Source organism: Nerophis lumbriciformis, linkage group LG33 (assembly GCF_033978685.3).
Source record: "Nerophis lumbriciformis linkage group LG33, RoL_Nlum_v2.1, whole genome shotgun sequence".
NCBI lineage: Eukaryota > Metazoa > Chordata > Actinopteri > Syngnathiformes > Syngnathidae > Nerophis > Nerophis lumbriciformis.
In genome coordinates, this window is record NC_084580.2 from 11,287,086 (window position 1) to 11,312,426 (window position 25,341).

Here is a 25,341-nt window from a genome sequence, read left to right on the forward strand (position 1 = left end):
CTGTGATGGTATGGGGGTGCATTAGTGACCTAGGCATGGGTAACTTACACATCTGTGAAGGCACCATTAATGCTGAAAGGTACATACAGGTTTTGGAACAACATATGCTGCCATCTTTTTCATGGACGCCCCTGCTTATTTCAGCAAGACAATGCCAAGCCACATTCAGCACGTGTTACAACAACGTGGCTTTGTAAAAAAAGAGTGCGGGTACTTTCCTGCCTCGCCTGCAGTCCAGACCTGTCTCCCATCGAAAATGTGTGGCGCATTATGAAGCGTAAAATACGACAGCGGAGACCCCGGACGGTTGAACGACTGAAGTTCTACATAAAACAAGAATGGGAAAGAATTCCACTTTCAAAGCTTCAACAATTAGTTTCCTCAGTTCCCAATCGTTTATTGAGTGTTGTTAAAAGAAAAGGTGATGTAACACAGTGGTGAACATGCCCTTTCCCAACTACTTTGGCACGTGTTGCAGCCATGAAATTCTAAGTTAATTATTATTTGCAAAAAAAGAAATAAAGTTTGAGTTTGAACATCAAAATATCTTGTCTTCGTTGTGCATTCAATTGAATATGGGTTGAAAATGATTTGCAAATCATTGTATTCCGTTTATATTTACATCTAACACAATTTCCCAACTCATATGGAAGCGGGGTTTGTACTTTTTTAGTAAAATAACTCTGACCTAATATTGTCGGTTTATTTACATGGTATCACTGTAGAAATAAACTGAACCTCTCCTCCGTTCGTCATCAGCCTGATTTGTATAAACTAACCCCCTACCCTCGTGAACACTCTTTGACCATGGACTTGCTTACACACACAATCAACAATGTGTTTGTGGGAGTGAGACCAATGCTGTAACATTTACCTGTGACCTGTTTCAATAAATGCATGTGAAATCTTCCAGAAGATGGAACGAGGCTATGACCGTTGGACAAAAAAAAAAATGCGGGTAAAGTCTAACAACTTCAACAGCTGCCGTAGAGTACGACAATGCTATCGCAGCACTAACTACAATAAACCCAAAGTAGGTCCTCATTATGCACCAATCATCGTCAAGGCAAGCGAGATGCATTCATGAACCCCGGAATTGTGACCATCAGCACAAGCAAGTTGGTTTTTTTTCACATTCTCTGTTTTTCTGTATTGTTTCTGGTTTTACTGCAATAATTATGACAATTTTAATGAGTGTATTTCTTATTTTCGAACGTAAAAATTTACCTAATTACATATTCAAAAAGCCATTCAAATTGAATGTCCCAAAATTCTGTAAAAAAAAAATATATATATTTTTTAAATATTTTTTATGTTTTCCATTTTGTAAGTGCTGCTTCCTTCAGGCATCGTTTAAGCATCGGTACTGTTTCAATAGTACCAATTTCGTTTCAGAATCGGTAGTTGGTAGGGGTGTGGCAAGATCTCGCGAGATTAGAATGTGACAAGATTTTGTTGTCTTGATCGGGCTTCTATTAAACCCAGAAAATATGATACAAATTATATTTTTATGCTGGATTTTTTTTCACAGCATCACAAAACTCTACATGTTGGAGCATAAGACACGATAGGTGTGCATTAAATGAGTGTCTCCATGGTGACAGCCAGTATACACAAGGGTTGCCCCCGATACCAATATTTTGATATTGGTACCAAAATGTACTTTGATACTTTTCGATACTTTTCTAAATAAAGGGACCCATAAAAAATGCATTATTGGCTTTATTTTAACCAACAATCGTACGGTACATTCAACATACAGTAGTAAGCAGACAAAGGCTCCTAATTTGGCTGCTGACATATGCAGTAACATATTGTGTCATTCTATTATTTCCTCAAAATTATGAGGGACAAGCGGTAGAACATTTATTATTAATCTGCTTGTTCATTTACTGTTAATATCTGCTTATTTTCTGTTTTAACATGTTCTATCTAATCTTCTGTTAAAATGTAATTGTGGAGGGGGGCGTGGCCTGCGAGTCAGGACCGGCCTCGAATACAGCAACAGGTGCGTAGATGGCCCAGGTGGGCCTTGTTATCTAATCACCTGTTGCCTTTATTAGGAGCAGCCGTGATGAGACGAGTACTTGGAGTTGGAGGGGCTGCTGAGAGACACAGACGCGGAAAAGACACTTTGCTGAAAAACAAAAGACTTTGCACGATTGGAGGAAAAATAATACAGTGTTATACCCAGAATTCCGGGCTCTCCTGGCAGTGTGTGGTGGTCTGAAGAACCCACTAGATGGCAACCTCTACAGTAACAAACACTTATTCTTCTGTTGTTTGGATCCTTTACCTTAGTTCTGGATGATACCACAAATTTCGGTATCAATTCGATACCAAGTAGTTACAGGATCATATTTTGGTCATATTTAACGTCCTCATGTGTCCAGGGACATATTTTCTGAGTTTATAAACATAATATACATTTTTCAATACAAATAAAATATTGATATAATCATTGTAGTATTGACTAGATATGCTTTTCTACTTGGTATCATTACAGTGGATGTTAGGCATACTTGCCAACATTGAAACCTTCGAATTCGGGAGATGGGGGGTTGAGGTGTGGGGGGCGGGGTTTGGTGGTAGCGGGAGTGTATATTGTAGCCCGGAAGAGTTAGGGCTACAAGGGATTCTGGGTATTTGTTCTGTTGTGTTTATGTTGTGTTACGGTGCGGATGTTCTCCCGAAATGTGTTTGTCATTCTTGTTTGGTGTGGGTTCACAGTGTGGCGCATATTTGTAACAGTGTTAAAGTTGTTTATACGGCCACCCTCAGTGTGACCTGTATGGCTGTTGATCAAGCATGACTTGCAGTCGATTACCTTTGTCTGTAGAGGCCGCATACAACATGTGACTGGGCCGACTGTATGAGAAACAGGACGCTAAAGACAGTGCCATCACGGCACACCCTCAATGTTGTTGTCCGGGTGAAAATCGGGAGAGATTCGGGAGAATGGTTGTCCAGGGAGATTTTTCGGGAGGGGCACTGAAATGCGGAACTCTCTCGTAAAAATCGGGAGGGTTGGCAAGTATGATGTTAGGTGTAGATCCACCCATGGCATTTGTTTACATGTTGGAGCGCCAGCTTGTCGTTAGCGGTGAACTATTGTTTCCTCCTACAATTTGTAGTGAAGCATGTTTAGCTATTCCTAGTCCTGCAGGGATGATACTTGTAAGAAACGTACTTTATTTGTCGCCATATAGGCGAGGATTAGTGATTTAGAAGTAGCTAAAACACTGCCGACTGCGGATGGACGTTAGCTGCTAGCTAGCTAGCTATATTTTAAAGTACCTCTTGCTGAGCGACGTTTCAGTGTTATGACTTCACCTATGTCGTTAGCTTTTAGGCCAAAATGCCTTCATTCTCCCTTTTGTGTCTACACGCTTTGTCTGCTTGTAAGTACTCCGTGCGTGTGCGTTGCCAAACATGCTCCTCTGCTCGTAAAACCAGCAATGTCACGACGTGACGAATGCGCGGTGTTATGTCCGTAAAATAATTTTAATTTTAAGGGTAGCACGGTGGAAGAGGGGTTAGTGGGGCAGCACGGTGGAAGAGGGGTTAGTGCGTCTGCCTCACAATACGAAGGTCCTGAGTAGTCGTGAGTTCAATCCCGGCCTCGGGACCTTTCTGTGTGGAGTTTGCATGTTCTCCTCGTGACTGCGTGGGTTCCCTCCGGGTACTCCGGCTTCCTCCCGCCTCCAAAGACATGCACCTGGGGATAAGTTGATTGGCAACACTAAATTGGCCCTAGTGTGTGGATGTGAGTGTGAATGTTGTCTGTCTATCTGTGTTGGCCCTGCGATGAGGTGGCGACTTGTCCAGGGTGTACCCTGCCTTACGCCCGATTGTAGCTGAGATAGGCACCAGCGCCCCCCGCGACCCCGAAGGGATTAAGCGGTAGAAAATGGATGGAATTTTAATGTATTTATTTTAATTTTAATTCATTAGTACCGCGGCACTTTATTAGTACAGGTATACCGTACAACCCTAGTATACACAAAATAAACGCATTTACACTAAAGCATATCCAATGCATTCTAGACCACAATGTAGTGTGTTAAATGTAAAATACAATAATTGCCTCGTCTCCAGCGGGTCTTTCCACGACGCTGCTTTCTGCCTCGTCTCCAGCGGGTCTTTCCATGACTCGTCTCTGGCTCTGCAGTCAGCTAGACCTTCAGCCCTCTGGTCCATCAACAGGGACTTGGGCATAAGACTCATCGGCTGTTGAGCTTCTGGCGCCGCTCACATCTGCCTCTTCATCGGCCACAATTAGCGGCGTTCAACTCACCGTCGCCACCTGACTCGTCCCCGGTGGCTTCGGGGACACTTGGCTTGGCGACCTCCTACAATGTCCTCCCTCCACCTTCCCGTGACTAGAGATTTGATTCAGTTTGGGACATCTGGAATCCGTCCCTTAAGGAGGGGGTAATGTCATGATCCGTTGTCCGGGTCATGTTTCGTGGAATTAGGTATATCCTTACTTGTTGTTTATTTCTGTTTTAGCACTCTTGTTTGTTTTCTTAGTTGCCATGGGTGCTGATTTTCGTCACCTTCCTCCGATTAGTGGTCGGGATGCTCACCTGCTCCCGGTCACTAATCAGAGAGTTATTTATTCCTGCCTCGCGCCCCACTATGTCTGGCAGTCTCGCCAGTAGTTTCTCCTACTTGTCACTAGCCTTTGATCATTCCTGAGTTAAGCTTTCCCAGAGTTTCCCGTGCCATCGGCACGTCGCCCTTTTTTGTATTTTTTCCCTCGCTTATTGATAATAAAGAAGCATCTTACCTGCACGCTGCTTTCCTGCCGTCCTTTCTGCGACCATCGCAACCATGCGGCCAAGACGTAACAGGAGACTGCCAGGATGAAGTTTCCCCGCAGAAAGCAACGCCAAGAACTTCACCGTGGAGGAAATGGAGGTATGGACTTGGCGGGTGTTGAAAGCGATGGAGGCGGAGAGCCTTCATCCTTCTCCAGAGTGGCTCCAGAGGACAACGAGACGTTAATATGGGGTCCTGATGGTACACTGATCCTGATTGACACCGTTTGTCCCGGGGACCACAACACATTGCAATCCCGTGCGGGTCGACGGAGGCGGATGTTCACCAATTCTTTCCATGGATCAAGCATAGTACAGACGGCTTCTCCCCCCTCGTCGCCGCAGTTTGGTAACCCCATTCCTCATGATCCAAAGCCTTCCATATTGTGGGTTCTTAGCCAGGACTCTAACCCGTCACAGCGCGATGACGTCCCGCCATAGGCGCGCTTTAATGACCTCACAAGTCATTCAGTTACTTTTTCCTTAACCTTGTCTCCCAGGCAGCCTTCACTTGAGAACATTAAGTCAAAGGCTGCTCACAATTAGAACCTTTTTCATAAGGCTAATGCAGATAGCCAATCCATGCCTCCCAATAGGCAAGCTTTGACGCCCGCTTCAGCCAAGCTTGCCCAAGCATCCTCGACGCCTGCCCAGCCGCATACTGCTCCAGCAACGCAATCTACCGTTGTCTCTCTAGAGAGGTACAGTGCGGCGTGGATGGATGAGTGGTGCTGGAAGATGTTGGTTGGACTGGAAATGGAGGATCTGTTTCGTGCATAAGACTCATCGGCTGCTGAGGTTCTGGCGCCACTCACATCTGCCTCTTCATCGGCCACAATTATGACTCGTCCCCGGTGGCTTTGGGGACACTAGGCGACCAGCCACCATGTCCTCCCTCCACCCTCCTGTGACTATAGACTTATTTCAGTTTGCGACATCTGGAATCCGTCCCTTAAGGAAGGGGTATTGTCATGATCTGTTGCCCGGTTCATGTTATGTTGAATTAAGTATATCCTTAGTTGTTGTTTATTTCTGTTTCAGCACCCTTGTTTGTTTTCTTAGTTGCCACAGGTGCTGATTTTCGTCACCTGCCTCCGATTAGTGGTCAGGATGCTCACTTGCTCCCGGTCACTAATCAGAGATCTATCTATTGCTGCCTCGCGCCACACTCTTTCTGGCAGTCTCTCCCCCTTCATGCGACAGCTTGCGTTTTGGTTTCTCCTACTTGTCACTAGCATTTTGATTGTTCCTGGGTTAAGCTTCAAGTTTCCCGTGCCATCGACAGGTCTCCCATTGTTCTCCTCCCTTTTTGATAATAAAGAAGCATCTTACCTGCACGCTGATTTCCTGCCGTCCTTTCTGCATCTTGGGGCCACGACCACCGCAACGATGCGGCTAAGACTTAACACTATATAAACTATCAGACATTCAATTGTTAAAACGTCCAAACATACAATATACGTATAATTCAGTGGTTCTTAACCTGGGTTCGATCGAACCCCAGGGGTTCGGTGAGTCGGCCTCAGGGGTTCGGCGGAGCCTCTGCCATGGAGGTCAAGACACACCCGACTCATCGTGTAAATAAAAACTTATTATGGATATTTGAGTCCTGGGCATGACATTAAAGTCCATCTGGCAGTGGAGGCTCCTCTATGGGGTCTTGGGGCACTAGGAGGTTAGTCCCTTTACTACTGTTACCCCAGGTGTCCCTTGGCAAAGGCCTAGTACCTGACTGCCCCCTAGCCAGGGATACGGTGAAGACCTCAACGGCGGAGCAGGCGGAAGACGGTATATATAAGAACTACCACAACGGCTGCGATGGCGGGAGAAGGCTGCAGTAGAAAAGGGTCCCCAGTCGTCTTGGACTCCATGCCACTGGACCCTGACCCGATTCTGTCAAGGATCGTGTGGTGACTGTCTGTGCACCAGTCTCCCCACGTTAAACAAAGTCACGCACAGGCATCCTCCATAAAGGGATACACCCCTACCAGGAGGATCGTCATACTCATTCGAGTGACCGCCGATGATATTACGGATACCCCCAAAGACTGTTCCCTCTAATTTTCCATCTGATTTGCAGGTGTGTAATTTGTTGTGAGTTCATGCACTGTGTTGGTTTTGTTCTTTGAACAAGGTGATGTTCATGCACCTTGTGCACCAGTAAAAAAACATATAACTTTGTCTTGAATTTGAAAAAAACAAAACATTTTATTTTTCACTAAAGAAGGGTTCGGTGGATGTGCATATGAAACTGGTGGGGTTCGGTACCTCCAACAAGGTTAAGAACCACTGGTATGATTATAAAAGACATTCAAAGTCGAAAAAATATGAAAATATATTTACAGAACTTTTTGGGTAGGTGACATATTTTGGTATTTGGGTGGAATGGGTGAGAAGGTGCAGCTTAAAGAAACGATAGGGAATAATGTACTTTGAGTAAACAGCTTCAAAACCATGTTGATGCCGCACTGTAAGGACGATAGCATCGGCGCTAACATGACATTATGTGTAGGGATGTCCGATAATATCGGACTGCCGATATCGTCGGCCGATAAATGCTTTAAAATGTAATATCGGAAATGATCGGCATCGGTTTCAAAAAGTAAAAAGTATGTTTTTTTCAAACGCCGCTGTGTACACGGGCGTAGGGAGAAGTACAGAGCGCCAATAAACCTTGAAGGCACTGCCTTCGCGTGCCGGCCCAGTCACATAATATCTATGGCTTTAGACACACACACAAGTGAATGCAAGACATACTTGATCAACAGACATACAGGTCACACTGAGGGTGGCCGTATAAACAACTTTAACACTGTTACAAATATGCGCCACACCAAACAATAATGACAAACACATTTCGGGAGAACATCCGCACTGCAACACAACATAAACACAACAGAACAAATACCCAGAACCCCTTGCAGCACTAACTCTTCCGGGACGCTACAATATACACCCCACGCTACCCCCTAAAGCCCCCTCACACCCCAACCCCACCCACCTCAACCTCCTCATGCTCCCTCAGGGAGAGCATGTCCCAAATTCCAAGCTGCTGTTTTGAGGCATGTTTAAAAAAATAATGTACTTTGTGACTTCAATAATAAATATGGCAGTGCCATGTTGGCATTTTTTTTCCATAACTTGAGTTGATTTATTTTGGAAAACCTTGTTACATTGTTTAATGCATCCAGCGGGGCATCACAACAAAGTTAGGCATAATAATGTGTTAATTCCACGACTGTATATATCTGTATCGGTTGATTCGGTATCGGTAATTAAGAGTTGGACAATATCGGAATATCAGATATGGGCAAAAAAGCCATTATCGGACATCTCTAATTATGTGCATTAATTATTCTACATTAAAATAAATGTATGCTGTTTTTTCCAGAGTGTTTTGAAATGATATACTGTAACACCTCAAGAGCAAAAACCATTAATTTCTTCCAAATATATAAGCTCATTACGTCATGTAGTTTACTCCTCCTGCCATACCGCACATACATTGTGGTTTTAAATCTATACAGCTACTGTACATACAATGACAGGAAACACTCACCCTGATATCAAGGACAGATTGTGGTGGGCAGCTCTTGCCATCTCGCATCCTTTGGTTCGAGTCCTCAGGATCTCGGCCCGTAAAATGGGACAGTCCACTGTGATCTCGCCGATGGAGATGACCAGCTCACGATACAGCGCCACCAGTGTGTTGAACTCTTGGACGATCTGTGTTTATGACGAGCACACCGTACAAATCGTATAGCGGTTATTAACATGTTATCTCATGTTATGTTTTCTAATAGGATCCAATATACATATATTCTTGCTCAATTTTGACTGTTCTTAGCTGCTACACATGATATCAGAAACTGTATGATGTGGTGCACATCATGTAACCCATACATTTAAAACCGTTCCACCATGTGCGGAAATAAGTACATGACAGTTGTGAATAATAATAATTGTAAACATAAAACAATGATTTCTGATATTGGTCCGATTACAGAAAAAAAAAAAAAAAGGATTATATTGGCTTGCATCTAAACTACCTGATATAAGCTCCGATATAAGCAATCCTGTGGTGTGTTTACAAACCCAAAACCAGTGCATGTTGTTTAAAGCGTAAATAAAAACAGAATACAATGATTTGCAAAGCCTTTTTAACTTATATTCAATTGAATAGACTGCAAAGACAAGATACTTAATGCTCGAACTGGTAAACTTTGTTATTTTTTGCAAGTATTAGCTCATTTGGAATTTGATGCCTGCAATATGTTGCAAAAAAGCTGGCACAAGTGGCAAAAAAGACTGAGAAAGTTAAATAATTTTCATCAAACACTTATTTGGAACATCCCACAGGTGAACAGGCTGATTTGGAACAGGTGGGTGCCATGATTGGGTATAAAAGCAGCTTCCATGAAATGCTCAGTCATTCACAAACAAGGATGGGGCGAGGGGTCACCACTTTGTGAACAAATGCGTGAGCAAATTATCGGACAGTTTAAGAACAACATTTCTCAACCAGCTATTGCAAGGAAATGTAGGGATTTCACCATCTGCGGTCCGTAATATCATCAAAAGGTTCAGAGAATCTGGGGAAACAACTGCACATAAGCGGCAAGGCCGAAAACCAACATTGAATGCCCGAGACTTTCGATCCCTTGAATCCCTTGATTAGAGAAACTGGAAATTGTGATGTATCATGTTGTATGCATGCATGTTCGAAATAAACTCAAACTCAACTCAACTCAACTTAGGCGGAACTGAAACAAAAAGCGATATTAGTGTATAAAGGATATCACCACATGGGCTCAGGAACACTTTAGAAAACCACCGTCAGTAACTACAGTTTGTCGCTACATTTCTAAGTGCAAGTTAAAACTCTACTATGCAAAGTGAAAGCCATGTATCAACAACACCCAGAAACGCTGCCGGCTTCACTGGGCCCGGGCTCATTTAAGATGGACTGATGCAAAGTGAAAAATTGTTCTGTGGTCTGACGAGTCCACATTTCAAATTGGTTTTGGAAACTGTGGACATTGTGTCATCCGGACGAAAGAGGAAAATAACCATCCAGACTGGAGGGTGTATTAGTGCCCAAGACATGGGTAACTTACACATCTGTGAAGGCACCATTAATGCTGAAAGGTACATACAGGTTTTGGAGCAACATATGTTGCTTTCCAAGCAACATATTTTTCATAGACGCCCCTGCTTATTTCAGCAAGACAATGCCAAGCCACGTGTTACAACAGCATGGCTTCATAGTAAAAAGGGTGCATAGTACTAGACTGGCCTGCCTGTAATCCAGATCTGTCTCCCATTGAAAATGTGTGGCAAATTATGAAGCCTAAAATACGACAACGGAGACCCCGGACTGTTGAACAACTTAATCTGTACATCAAGCAAGAATGGGAAAGAATTCCACCTGAAGAGCTTCAAAAAATTGGTCTCCTCAGTTCCCAAATGTTTACTGAGTGTTGTTAAAAGGAAAGGCCATGTAACACAGTGGTAAAAATGCCCCTGTGCCAACTTTTAAGTTGGCACAGGGGTTAAGTTAATAATTATTTTCAAAAAAAAAAAGAAAAAAGTTTCTCCGTTCGAACATTAAATATCTTGTCTTGGCAGTCTATTCAATTGAATATAGGATGAAAATAATTTGCAAATCATTGTATTCTGTTTGTATTTATGATTTACACTACGTGCCAACTTCACTGGTTTTGGGTTTTGTACTTGTGCAAGCACACAAAATGTACATATGTCGTAAGTGTCCTTAATTGAACAATATTGCAGACTAAAACACAACATTTTTCAATACAAACAAATGTCAAATATTCATAGTTGCATATTACTTACAAATAAAATGTCCAGGGCAGAAGCGTATTTAAAAAGTATCCAGTGACAAACGTGTCTGCATCGTTGAACTTACTGCATCTTGAGCTCAATTTAAGAAATTATTCTGGCCACTAGGTGTCACCAAAGAACAAACTACCACTCCACTTCAACTTAAAGACATAACATACGTCCATTCCAGACAGTTCATAATAAATAGGTTGGCAATTTTTATACCTACCATGAATCTCTGTTTGAATAATTTCACATGACCAAACCTTTATTAACATTTCACTCTACAAAATAACAAAAGTATGTAAGTTTCGTATCGGGTTATATCGGTATCGGCCAATACTCAATGCTCCGATATCAGTATTTTATGAAAAAGTGTAATCGGGACATACAAAACGACAAAATATAATATTTATTTTATTAGTACCGTATTTTTCGGACTATAAGTCGCAGTTTTTTTCAAAGTTTGGCCGGGGGTGCGACTTATACTCAGGAGCGACTTATGTGTGAAATTATTAACACATTACCGTAAAATATCAAATAATATTATTTAGCTCATTCACGTAAGAGACTAGACGTATAAGATTTCATGGGATTTAGCGATTAGGAGTGACAGATTGTTTGGTAAACGTATAGCATGTTCAATATGTTATAGTTATTTGAATGACTCTTACCATAATATGTTACGTTAACATACCAGGCACGTTCTCAGTTGGTTATTTATGCCTCATATAACGTACACTTATTCAACCTGTTGTTCACTATTTTTTATTTATTTTAAATTGCCTTTCAAATGTCTATTCTTGGTGTTGGGTCTTATCAAATAAATTACCCCCAAAAATGCGACTTATACTCCAGTGCGACTTATATATGTTTTTTTCCTTCTTTATTATGCATTTTCGACCGGTGCGGCTTATACTCCGGTGCGACTTATACTCCGAAAAATACGGTAGTACAGTAGTTGAAGTATGGTAAAAATATGTAATAAAATATTTGAAATATTTTCCAAATAAGTTGTAATGTAAGACGGTGACTTGCTTTACTCATACAACATATAAAAAAATAAGAACATAAAAGAACAAAATAAATAATAATTTTATCAGTAGTAGTTGTTGTAATATAAAATTAATGACATACGTAATATAATAAAAAAATTGTACGAACGTATGTATTTGTAAACGCTCTGAAGTGGGAAAGGGGCAGGATTAAATAAGCGTTGCTTGTTCTTACTCCTTTTCGGACATGATTTAAAAATAATTTATATGAAATTGTGTGATGAATTATACTGTAGGTGTGTTCATGTTCGAAATAAAACTAAAGAAAGAAAGAAATAAAGCTGTGACTGTATTTGTTGTATAAACAACAGCATAAAATAATGAAATGTAATAGTAATATTATTGATAGTTATAATAATAATTAAAGCTGCAAGCAGCGATGGACGGGACCGACTTTGACGGCACATAAAATCCAAACCGAAACAGTAACTAAAACTCTTTGGTCAACTTTTAATCAGAAGGGTTTAATCTCTCTCCTGTGCTAGTTTGAAGCCGACACGACAAACACGCTCAGAGGAGATAATGTTTGAAAAAAGGTGACCGGTTTTTACAAAACTTTTGTTTTGAAGGGGGAATTGCAAACTTCCTGTTGATTTTTGCTCGGGGTTGTCAATATATGAAATGTAGGTCTAAGTGAGACCTACATAGAGGTTTTTGTTTCATGTCTCTAAGACATTCTTACTGGAAGTTACAGGCAGTTTTGTCTGAGTTTTCCCTCCCGCTAGAGCGCAATTTTGAGTTTTGGGGTTGGTTTTTTTTATTAGATCGCAATTTTTGCCAGTCCAGATGTGTGTGTCCAGTTTGGTGAGTTTTGAAGCATGTTAAGAGGGTCAAATTATAGTTCAAAGAGGCAAAAGTGACTGTTTTTACTAAAATTTTGTTTTGAAGGGGGAATTGCCATTTTCCTGTTGATTTTTGCTGAAGGATGCCAATGTATGAAATCTAGGTCTAAATCAGACCTACATAGAGGTTTTTGTTTCGGAAGTTACAAGCAGTTTTGTCTGTGTTTTTTCCTAGGGGGCGCTAGAGCGCAATTTTGAGGTTTTTTTTGTTTTGTTTTTTTATTAGATGGCAATTTTCGCCAGTCCGGATGTGTGTGTCAAATATGGTGATGTTAAGGGGGTCAAATTAGAGCTCAAAGAGGCGGCGGAATAATAATAATAATAAAACGCACGAAATACAATAGGGTCCTCTGTCCCAAAGGGACATTGCGGTCCCTAATTCTGAAAAATATGATAGAAAAAATAACTAATAAATATATTAGGTTAAAAAAATAGCTGTAGCAAAAATTATAATGACAAAAAAAAAAAAAAAAAATATTTTGTATCCCAGCTGTTCTCATTGTGCAGGTTGGGTTTATTTCCCTTCACACTGGGGTACAAATAAATTTAAAAAAAAAAAGACAAAAACAGTGCAATAAAATCACATAATTGAACGTGCAGAGCGGCCAGTTGTGGTGAAAAACAATGATAACAAGTCAAAATAATCTAGGACGAAACAAAATGTGCAATGAGTTGCCGTGCAGAGAATGCTTTAATTACAATTACTGGGTTGACTTTGTACCAGATAGCCCTCCCAAAAAAGCTGCTTTACTATATGCAGTTGCTAAAATGCCTTTTGTGCGTCTGTCATCATCACAGCACTGACACTCATCCATGCACCATCCCAGCAACTCCACTGCAGCAGTAAGCCCACGTCACATTTCACATGCGTGCAGATATGATCCCGTCCTAAGTGCATGCACATACAGCCATGCATGAGCACCGTGCACGGCTTTGGAAGTGAGTCCGCCACCTACCATCCTGCAGTCGGCCACGGCGCGCTGGGCTCTGCGGCTGCTCTCCGTGCTCTCCCTCCGCTGGGGGTCTCGGTAGAGAGGCTTGCCGATCTGGAAGATGGTCCCGGCCGATTTGGGGCGGTTTTTGCGCCCGTTCGACGCAGAACTCATGCATACACACGCATGCAATACGCTGTTTGCTCTAAATGCCTAACCGCCGCCACACCTCCCCTCCGCTCCTCACGCAACTCCACCCGCTCTCACAGCCGTCCCTCCCCTCGACTCACCCGGACTCGCACCTCGCTTGTGGCTTCTGTGGCTGTCGACCCCCCCTCCCTCCCTCCCTTCCTCCCTCCCTGCACCTCCCAAGAGTGGCGCCAGATGTGCGCCCGGATGAGAAACGGTGAACGGCAGCAGCAGGAAGAGGAGGAGGAGGAAGAGGAGGAGGATGCACGCCTCTTCTCCGCATCAAGTCACCTTCACTCTGGCAGCTCGGTGCAGAGTCCTCCTCTCGCCTCCTTGCGCAGCCTCAGCATCCCGTCCAATGCACCACGTCTTCTGTCTTCTGCATGTGCGTCCCACCAAGCAGCAGCAGATAACCATCTGCTGTGCTTCACGCAAGAAGGCTGCAAACGTCACCCCCTCTACACACACACACACACACACACACACACACACACACACACAAACACACAGTTGAGTTGGCATGCATGTCTTTGGGAGCGTATATGCACACACACACACACAATCACACACACACACACACACACACACACACACACACACACACACACACACACACACACACACACACACACACACACACACACACACATTGTCCAACAGTTTAAGAACAACATTTCTCAGCGAGCTATTGCAAGGAATTTAGGGATTTCGCCATCTACGGTCCGTGTTATCATCAAAAGGTTCAGAGAATCTGGAGAAATCACTGCACGTATAAGCGGCAAGGCCGAAAACCAACATTGAATGCCCGTGACCTTCGATCCCTCAGGCGGTACTGCATCAAAAACCGACAACAGTGTGTAAAGGATGTTATTTTTTGTCTAATATTAGCTCATTTAGAATTGCAACATGTTTCAAAAAAGCTGGCACAAGTGGCAAAAAAGACTGAGGAGTCACCACTTTGTGAACAAATGCGTGAGCAAATTGACGAACAGTTTAAGAATAACATTTCTCAATGTGCTATTGCAAGGAATTTTGGGATTTTGCTATCTACCTTCCGTAATATCATCAAAAGGTTCAGAAAATCTGGAGAAATCACTGCACGTATAAGCGGCAAGGCCGAAAACCAACATTGAATGCCCGCGACCTTCGATCCCTCATGCGGTACTGCATCAAAAAAACGACATCAGTGTGTAAAGGATGTTATTTTTTGTCTAATATTAGCTCATTTGGAATTGCAATATGTTTCAAAAAAGCTGGCACAAGTGGCAAAAAAGACTGAGGGGTCACCACTTTGTGAACAAATGCGTGAGCAAATTGTCGAACAGTTTAGGAACAACATTTCTCAGCGAGTTATTGCAAGGAATTTTGGGATTTCGCCATCTACGGTCCGTAATATCATCAAAAAGTTCAGAGAATCCGGAGAAATCACTGCACGTATAAGCGGCAAGGCCGAAAACCAACATTGAATGCCCGCGACCTTCGAACCCTCAGGCGGTACTGCATCAAAAACCGACAACAGTGTGTAAAGGATGTTATTTTGCCTGCAACATGTTTCAAAAAAGCTGGCACAGGTGACAAAAAAGACTGAGGGGTCACCACTTTGTGAACAAATGCGTGAGCAAATTGTCGAACAGTTTAAGAACAACATTTCTCAGCGAGCTATTGCAAGGAATGTAGGGATTTCGCCATCTACGGTCCGTAATATCTTCAAAAGGTTCAGAGAATCCGGAGAAATCACTGCACGTATAAGCGGCAAGGCCGAAAACCAACATTGAATGCCCGTGACCTTCGATCCCTCAGGCGGTACTGCATCAAAAACCGACATCAGTGTGTAAAGGATGTTATTTTTTTTGTTGCTAATATTAGCTCGTTTAGAATTCAATGACTGCATCATGTTTCAAAAAATCTGGCACAAGTGGCAAAAAAGACTGAGGGGTCACCACTTTGTGAACAAATGCGTGAGCAAATTGTCGAACAGTTTAAGAACAACATTTCTCAACGAGCGATTGCAAGGAATTTTGGGATTTTGCCATCTACCGTCCGTAATATCATCAAAAGGTTCAGAGAATCCGGAGAAATCACTGCACGTATAAGCGGCAAGGCCGAAAACCAACATTGAATGCCCGTGACCTTCGATCCCTCAGGCGGTACTGCATCAAAAACCGACATCGGTGTGTAAAGGATGTTATTTTTGTTTTGCTAATATTAGCTCGTTTAGAATTCAATGACTGCATCATGTTTCAAAAAAGCTGGCACAGGTGACAAAAAAGACTGAGGGGTCACCACTTTGTGAACAAATGCGTGAGCAAATTGTCGAACAGTTTGAGAACAACATTTCTCAGCGAGCTATTGCAAGGAATTTAGGGATTTCGCCATCTACGGTCCGTAATATCTTGAAAAGGTTCAGAGAATCCGGAGAAATCACTGCACGTATAAGCGGCAAGGCCGAAAACCAACATTGAATGCCCGTGACCTTCGATCCCTCAGGCGGTACTGCATCAAAAACCGACATCAGTGTGTAAAGGATGTTATTTTTTTTTTTGCTAATATTAGCTCGTTTAGAATTCAATGACTGCATCATGTTTCAAAAAATCTGGCACAAGTGGCAAAAAAGACTGAGGGGTCACCACTTTGTGAACAAATGCGTGAGCAAATTGTCGAACAGTTTAAGAACAACATTTCTCAACGAGCGATTGCAAGGAATTTTGGGATTTTGCCATCTACCGTCCGTAATATTATCAAAAGGTTCAGAGAATCCGGAGAAATCACTGCACGTATAAGCGGCAAGGCCGAAAACCAACATTGAATGCCCGTGACCTTCGATCCCTCAGGCGGTACTGCATCAAAAACCGACATCGGTGTGTAAAGGATGTTATTTTTGTTTTGCTAATATTAGCTCGTTTAGAATTCAATGACTGCATCATGTTTCAAAAAAGCTGGCACAGGTGACAAAAAAGACTGAGGGGTCACCACTTTGTGAACAAATGCGTGAGCAAATTGTCGAACAGTTTAAGAACAACATTTCTCAGCGAGCTATTGCAAGGAATTTAGGGATTTCGCCATCTACGGTCCGTAATATCTTCAAAAGGTTCAGAGAATCCGGAGAAATCACTGCACGTATAAGCGGCAAGGCCGAAAACCAACATTGAATGCCCGTGACCTTCGATCCCTCAGGCGGTACTGCATCAAAAACCGACATCAGTGTGTAAAGGATGTTATTTTTTTTGTTGCTAATATTAGCTCGTTTAGAATTCAATGACTGCATCATGTTTCAAAAAATCTGGCACAAGTGGCAAAAAAGACTGAGGGGTCACCACTTTGTGAACAAATGCGTGAGCAAATTGTCGAACAGTTTAAGAACAACATTTCTCAACGAGCGATTGCAAGGAATTTTGGGATTTTGCCATCTACCGTCCGTAATATCATCAAAAGGTTCAGAGAATCCGGAGAAATCACTGCACGTATAAGCGGCAAGGCCGAAAACCAACATTGAATGCCCGTGACCTTCGATCCCTCAGGCGGTACTGCATCAAAAACCGACATCGGTGTGTAAAGGATGTTATTTTTGTTTTGCTAATATTAGCTCGTTTAGAATTCAATGACTGCATCATGTTTCAAAAAAGCTGGCACAGGTGACAAAAAAGACTGAGGGGTCACCACTTTGTGAACAAATGCGTGAGCAAATTGTCGAACAGTTTAAGAACAACATTTCTCAGCGAGCTATTGCAAGGAATTTAGGGATTTCGCCATCTACGGTCCGTAATATCTTCAAAAGGTTCAGAGAATCCGGAGAAATCACTGCACGTATAAGCGGCAAGGCCGAAAACCAACATTGAATGCCCGTGACCTTCGATCCCTCAGGGGGTACTGCAGCAAAAAACCGACATCAGTATGTAAAGGATGTTGTTGTTTTTTGCAAATATTAGCTCGTTTAGAATTCAATGACTGTAACATGTTTAAAAAAAAGCTGGCACGAGTGGCAAAAAAGACTGAGTAAGTTGAGGAATGCTCATCAAACACTTATTTGGAACATCCCACAGGTGAACAGGCTAATTGGGAACAGGTGGGTGTCATGATTGGGTGTAAAAGCAGCTTCCATGAAATGCTCAGTCATTCACAAACAAGGATGGGGCGAGGGTCACCACTTTGTGAACAAATGCGTGAGCAAATTGTCGAACAGTTTAAGAACAACATTTCTCAACGAGCTATTGCAAGGAATTTTGGGATTTTGCTATCTACGGTTCATATTATCATCAAAAGGTTCAGAAATCTGTAGAAATTACTGTATGTAAACGGCAAGGCCTTGACCTCCCATCTCTCAGGTGGTACTGCATCAAAAAGCGACATCAGTGTGTAAAGGATATCACCACATGGGCTCAGGAACACTTCAGAAAACCACTGTCAGTAACTACAGTTCGTCGCTCTAGCTGTAAGTGCAAGTTAAAACTCCTGGAAACGCCGCTGGCTTTGCTGGGCCCGAGCTCATCTAAAATGGACTGATGCAAAGTGTAAAAGTGTTCTGTGGTCTGACGAGTCCAAATTTCAAATTGTTTTTGGAAATTGTGGACGTCTTGTCCTCCAGACCAAAGAGGAAAAGAACCATTCGGATTGTTATACGCGCACAGTTCAAAAGCCAGCATGTGTGATGGTATGGGGGTGTATTAGTGCCCAAGGCATGAGTAACTTACACATCTGTGAAGGCACCATTAATGCTGAAAGGTATACATACAGGTTTTGGAGCAACATATGTTGCCATCCAAGCAACATCTCACACACACATCTTCCTCATCCTTCTCGATTTAGTTCCTACTGGTCTTAGGTACAATTGCAGCAGGACAACACATGCAGTGCACACCCCAAAGGGCTGAAATACTTTAATGAAGCACTATGTCCTATAAGCACAATGCTTAAAATAATTTTTTTTTGAGTGTGTTTATGTTGTGCATCACACAATGGACACGTCATTAGGTACACCTGCAGGCAATAGTATACAAACAGCTCTCAGCATCATGCCGTGCAATTTTACACCCCTCAATTATTTGTGAATGCTAGGACAATAAATAATAAAAATGTAAACGTGTAATTATAGTAAAATAAGAAAACAGCACTGTGGAGGGAGGTGTGGCCAGCGCGCCTGCAGGAGCAAAGGTCACCGCCTCTGTCTATGGTGCTGAGGACGAGCACCATCGGATAGAGGTGGGGCATGTGCTGACGGCGAGACACAGCTGGCAGGTGATTAGATTTCACTGGTGGTACGTGTTAATCTAATTATCTGTTGTCTTTAACAGTAAGCGGCCGGGAGCAGGAGGGGGGAGAGGATACGGACGTGGCTGAAAAGTTGTGTCCTGCTGGAGGGAAAACTGGTGATAAAAATCTATGTACATTAAAACCTGGGTAAAAACTGCAAGCTTGGCTCCGGTGCTGTGTCTACCAGTGGAATGGCTGGTGAGCGACTTCCACAACCACGTACATGTCATAAAAGTATCAAATATTAAAAGTAACATATTTTCTCGACTATAAACCGCTACTTTCAAGAGTGTTACTAAGACAGCCTTCTTTCACCTCGGTAATATCGCTAAAATGTGTCCCATTTATGGTCCACCAACCACGTTGAGATCATTATTCATGCGTTCGTTACGTCTCGTCTCAATTACACTGCAAAAAGTCAGTGTTCAAAAACAAGAAAAAAAATACAAAAATTAGAGGTATTTTACTTGAACTAAGCAAAATTATCTCCCGATAGAACAGGAAAATTTGGCTTGTCAAGACTTTCCAAAACAAGTAAAATTAGCTAACCTCAATGAACCCAAAAATACCTTAAAATAAGTATATTCTCACTAATAACAAGTGCACTTTTATTGGTAGAAAAAAAAAAAATACTTTTTCTCAATATGTTGAAAAATATTCTTAAATGAAGTAAATGCTAGTGCCATTATCTTGACATAATGATATGCGCTCGGCATTGCATTTTTTGAAACCAGCAAACTTATATTAAAAACTAGTTTATTGTTCTTAATGGAAAGGCAACAAGACAACCGCTTGTTACTCTCGGGGTCTCCAAGCCGCTCAGGCAAGTCATATGGTCTAAAAATGCATTTTTCCATCGATAACATGACATCATCGCGCCAAGTGCGTCCTCTTTCAGTCAATTAGTGCGCATATATACAGCCCGGCCCCCGGCCAAAATGTTTTTAATTGTAATTTTGAGGAATTTCCTTAATGAACTATTTCTGTTCAAAATTGTTTGAAATGTCACATGTTAAATGTTTAAATATTAACTGTCAGTTTGCTGTACTGTGCCAACTGTACTACTATATGAGTACATATTTTCTATTGTTTCATTGAAAATAAAACAGCAAAGTCAATTTGGCTGTCATCCGTTTTAATTATGAGACACAATTGTGTCAAAGTCATTCTTTTTTTTTTCATGCTTGAAATAAGAAATTATTACTTTTAAAAAGTAGTTTTATACTTGTGAGTGTTGATGGCACAGCTTTGCAACAGTTGATATTCTAGTTTCAAGCATGTTTTCCTCAATATAGGTCATAACATCTCAGCTACAAGCTGTAATATCTTACTGAGATCATTTAGGACCAAAACACTTAAAACAAGTAAAACACTCTAACATAAAATCTGCTTAGTGAGAAGAATTATCTTAGACAGAAAATAATCAAATATCACCCTTATTTAAGATATTTAATCTTACTTAGATTTCAGTTTTTGCAGTGTACTGTAATGTATTATTTTCTAGCATTAACAGATTTGAGTTGGAACAAGAAAGTTTGACCGTACAACGCCTATACTGGCTCACCTGCACTGGCTTCCTGTGCACTTAAGTTGCAACTTTAAGGTTTTACTACTTACATATACAATACTAAAAGGGTCTAGCTCCATCCTGTCTTGCTGATTGTATTGTACCATATGTCCTGACCAGAAATCTACGTTCTAAGAACTCATGTTTATTAGTGATTCCCAGAGTCCCAAAAAAGTCTGCGGGCTATAGAGCGTTTTCTATTCGGGCTCCAGTACTATGAAATGCCCTCCCGGTAACAGTTAGAGATGCTACCTCAGTAGAAGCAATTAAGTCCCATCTTAAAACCAATTTATGCACCCTAGCCTTTAAATAGGCCCCTTTTAGACCAGTTGATCTGCCGTCTCTCTTTTCTGCTCTGACCCCCCTCTCCTGCGTGGAGAGGTTATTAGGTGACCACAGCTGAGATGCGAGCTGTTCAAAGTCGGGATCCGGGGTGGACCACTACTCAGTTGGGGACGTCTCTGCGCTGCTGACCTGTCTCCACTCAAGATTAGTTTTTATTGTATTACAAATGTTTTTAGTTTTTAGCTCAATGCCTTCATGATGGTTTGTATGTTGTATGTATTTTATGTATTTGTACCTTGTTTTTACTGTTGTACCTTGTTTTTACTGTTGTACCTTGTTTTTAATGACTACTGCTGCAAACCAAATTGCCCCTTGGGGACAATAAAGATTTTCTAAGTCTAAGTCTAAGTCTAAGATGATCCCCTGCTGGCCCCACTATGGACTGGACTTGTGCATGAAGTCGGCACCCGGAGTGGACCACTCCTTATGCATCAGTCGGCGACGTCCCTGCGCCCTGACGTGTCTACATGCCCCACTTTAGACTGGACTCTCACATTATTAACCGTATCCACTCGACATCCATTGCACCGGTCTGTGGTCCCGTCCAAGGTTTCTCATTACGCCCGATGGGTTGAGTTTTTTTCTTGCCCTGGTGTCGTATCTGAGCTGAGGATGTCGTTGTAGCTTGTGCAGCCCTTTGAGACACTTGTGATTAGGGGCTGTATGTAATGATCTGTGGTCTGGATTATGTTTTTGTTATTTTCCGTTTGTTTTGGACTCTTTTAGTTCCTGTTTGCGCTCCCTTGTTTGTTTAGTTACCATGGCGACTTATTAGTTTCACCTGCTTCATGTGTTCGGGTCACGCACCTGCTCTAATTAAGAGACTATTATTTAAGCCTGTCTTTGCCAGTTAGTCAGCCTGGCGACATTGCTCTTTTCATGCTCGTTTCATGCCATTGCTTCATTCATGCCGCAGTAAGTCTTGTTCGTTCTATGCCATAGTTTGGTTAGTTGTTTTCTATATCCATAGTTCAGTCTAAATGTTAGCGTATGTTTCCTGCGTTACGTTTTATGTTCCTTAGCCTCTCGTGCAATCGGCACGCTTTCCTTTTGTTTTAGTTCCTGTCTTTTGTCCTGTGTAGTTAGATTAATAATAAATATGTTCCTACCTGCTACCTTTGTCCGGACAAGTCAGATTGCATCCCGGGAGAACAATCCTCGCAGTAAGTTGCGAAAAACCCCTCGTCGTGACACTGTATAAATAAACTTTGATTGATTGATTTATTGATTGACTTTTTCTCCAAGGTTTGAACTTGTTGTTGTTGTGGCTAATCTAAAGATTTTTCTTTGCTAAAGGCTAAATTATGGAATGGATTAAGCAAAGACATCAAACAATCTACTAAAACTATCCACTTTAAGAAACTATTCAAATTCAAAGTGTTCACAGAGTACAAGGAAGAAGAATCCTGATAAACATCCATCCATCCATTTTCTACCGCTTGTCATATTGGACCTTATTAATAAACTAGAAAATCAGTCGCATATAGAATGAAGAAAGATATCAGTGACTTGTGTTTTGTTTGTCTCTGGATGTTGTCATTCATCCAGGTCATTGTAATCTCAGGGCATTCAATCAATCGCAACTGGAATGTTTTGTTTGTTTGATCAGCCGTTTTACTGCCTTGTTACAGGCACCGTTTAACATTTAAGGTATGTAAATAAACATTTACAAAATCTTTCTACGTAAATATTTCATTTCGTATAAAATACTATTGTACCATATGTCCCGGCAAGGAATCTGCGTTCAAAGAACTCCGGCTTATTAGTGATTCCCAGAGCCCAAAAAAAGTCTGCGGGCTATCGAGCGTTTTCTATTCGGGCTCCAGTATTCTGGAATGCCCTCCCGGTAACAGTTACGGATGCTACCTCAGTAGAAGCATTAAAGTCCCATCTTAAAAATCATTTGTATACTCCAGCCCAGTGGTTCTTAACCTGGGTTCGATCGAACCCTAGGGGTTCGGTGAGTCGGCCTCAGGGGTTCGGTGGAGCCTCCGCCGCGGAGGTCTAGACACACCCGACTCAGCTTGTAAATAAAAACTTCTCCCTATCGGCGTACCAAGGATACGCCCAAACAATGTTCCCTCTAATTTTCCATCTGATTTGCAGGTGTGTAATTTGTTGTGAGTTTATGCACTGTGTTGGTTTTGTTCTTTGAACGTTCATTTTGTGCACCAGTAAAAAAACATATAACTTTGTCTTGAATTAAAAAAAAAAAAAAGTTTAATTTTTCACTAAAGAAGTGTTCGGTGAATGCACATATGAAACTGGTGGGGTTCGGTACCTCAAACAAGGTTAAGAACCACTGCTCTAGCCTTTAAATAGACCCCCTTTATAGACCAGTTGATCTGCCGTTTCTTTTCTCTCCTCTCTGGGGGGCACAGGTCCGGTGGCCATGGATGAAGTGCTGGCTGTCCAGAATCGGGACCCGGAGTGGACCTCCTGCTGGCCCCACTATGGACTGGACTCTCACTATTATGTTAGATCCACTATGGATTGGACTTTCACAATATTATGCTAGGCCCACTCGACGTCCATTGCATCCGGTCTCCCCTAGAGGGCGAGAGGTCACCCACATCTGCGGTCCTCTCCAAGGTTTCTCTTAGTCATTCACATCGACGTCCCACTGGGTTGTGAGTTTTTCCTTGCCCTTATGTGGGCTCTGAACCGAGGATGTCGTTGTGGCTTGTGCAGCCCTTTGAGACATTTGTGATTTAGGGCTTTATAAATAAACATTGATTGATTGATTGATTGATAATATATGAAAAAACATTTTTTTCTTCTAAAATTTAGTGTGTGCGGTTTATATACCTGGGGGCGCTTATAGTCTAGAAAATACAGTATATATATTATTTATTATTTCTACAAATTACACTATTTATTAAATATACTTTTTTTTCAATTTCAGTTGCAAAGCAATAAGGATGTAACTGGTGGTGTGTCGAATGATACTGAAACATCGATGCATTATCAAACATAAGGGATGACAATTGTGTTCCTCAATACCTCGATGTGTGTGTGTCGACCAGAAACATTTCTTTCGACTCAAAACAGACGGCTCGTGCAAAAAAAGGTACATTTTTGTCTTCGATCTGAAATAAAACTAAAAAAAGGGAAAGATTTCAAAGTGTTCTTCTTTTCCTTTTCTACTACTTGGCTTAGTGACCAGAGTTGCGCGGTACATATTCCTTTTTGCACAGCTTTTCATTCGAAAATGCAAGTTATATTTCGGAACTGTATATATTTAATTTTGCAGGTCAAATATACAATAGGGAAGAAATTCACACGACCTCATTCTGGTTGGATCTCCCGTGTTAATCATTTTGTAATGCGGTCTGCCGAAAAAGGTGGAAAGCGCCACTCTACGCTGTGGTCAAAATTGGTATTGCCACAAGACACATTGTAAGATGTTCAACACTCTATTGCCATGTGGATAGTAGGTAGTGCAACCAACCCCAATTCTTCCTGTTTCATGTCTTAGGTAAACTGACAACAAATAGGGCCTTTTGAATCCCCTTCCTACTGTAATGTATTTTAATGCAGAAGAAGGCGCTATTATGAAACACCAACGTCAATACAGCCAGTGAGTGTGCCACACACACACTGAGGCCTCGATTATTTATCACTAGATATCGCAAATAAAGCAATAATGGTAGTATTTGTAAGCAATAGGCTAGCACATGCTAAAGTAAAAATAATATTGATGATAACAACATGCTGCTTTAGTGGTCTACCATGGACCAGCCAGGCCATTTCTCGTAATCTCCACACATTAAAAGCATCATTATACATTTTTTGTTAACGCTCTTGTATTGAATGCACTGTAGTTCAATTGTGCAGGTGTACCTAATGTTTGCTGTTGTATGACATTGTCGTTGCTATGGTCACACAATTCCACCCAAATTGCCATCCTTCAGTAATTATCCCATGTTGTCAAAAAGAGGGGAAAAAGAGGTAACAGAGAATGCAGAAGATGAAGAAGCCAACGATCCAGTTGACCGAGTAGATGTAGATGATGACCATGTCCATGTCAAAGTGCCACCCCGGGGTGTCGTCGTCAAAGTCCAAAGCGTCCAGGCGGTAGGCTCCTCCGCGGGGGAACTGACGCCACGCCCCGGGACTGGAGGGTCTCCTGAAACCTGAATGAGACACTTTGATGTATCATAGTATCCACCAGCCCAATGACATGTTCTCTTTTGGCCACTTAAAGGGGAACATTATCACAATTTCAGAAGGGTTAAAACCATTAAAAATCAGTTCCCAGTGGCTTATTTTATTTTTTGAAGTTTTTTTCAAAATTTTACCCATCACGCAATATCCCTAAAAAAAGCTTCAAAGTGCCTGATTTTAACCATCGTTATATACACCCGTCCATTTTCCTGTGACGTCACATAGTGATGCCAACACAAACAAACATGGCGGAAAGAACAGCAAGCTATAGCGACATTAGCTCGGATTCAGACTCGGATTTCAGCGGCTTAAGCGATTCAACAGATTACG

At 41.9% G+C, this 25,341-nt stretch overlaps 2 protein-coding genes across 2 annotated transcripts in view; both read right to left on the reverse strand.

The window, feature by feature from the left end:
- rgs7bpa (regulator of G protein signaling 7 binding protein a) overlaps positions 1 to 13,765 on the reverse strand; it is a 31,866-nt gene extending 18,101 nt beyond the window's left edge. The window contains exons 1-2 of the mRNA XM_061928372.1: positions 13,521 to 13,765; positions 8,383 to 8,549 (exon numbers count right to left, since the gene is read on the reverse strand). Of these exons, the coding sequence (XP_061784356.1) occupies positions 8,383 to 8,549; positions 13,521 to 13,670 (317 nt within the window). The 5' untranslated portion in view covers positions 13,671 to 13,765. The remainder of the gene's footprint in view (positions 1 to 8,382; positions 8,550 to 13,520) is intronic.
- Positions 13,766 to 17,911: 4,146 nt separating this feature from the next.
- rnf180a (ring finger protein 180a) overlaps positions 17,912 to 25,341 on the reverse strand; it is a 35,258-nt gene continuing 27,828 nt past the window's right edge. Inside the window, exon 4 of the mRNA XM_061928793.2 lies at positions 17,912 to 24,980. Within this exon, the coding sequence (XP_061784777.1) occupies positions 24,775 to 24,980 (206 nt within the window). The 3' untranslated portion in view covers positions 17,912 to 24,774. The remainder of the gene's footprint in view (positions 24,981 to 25,341) is intronic.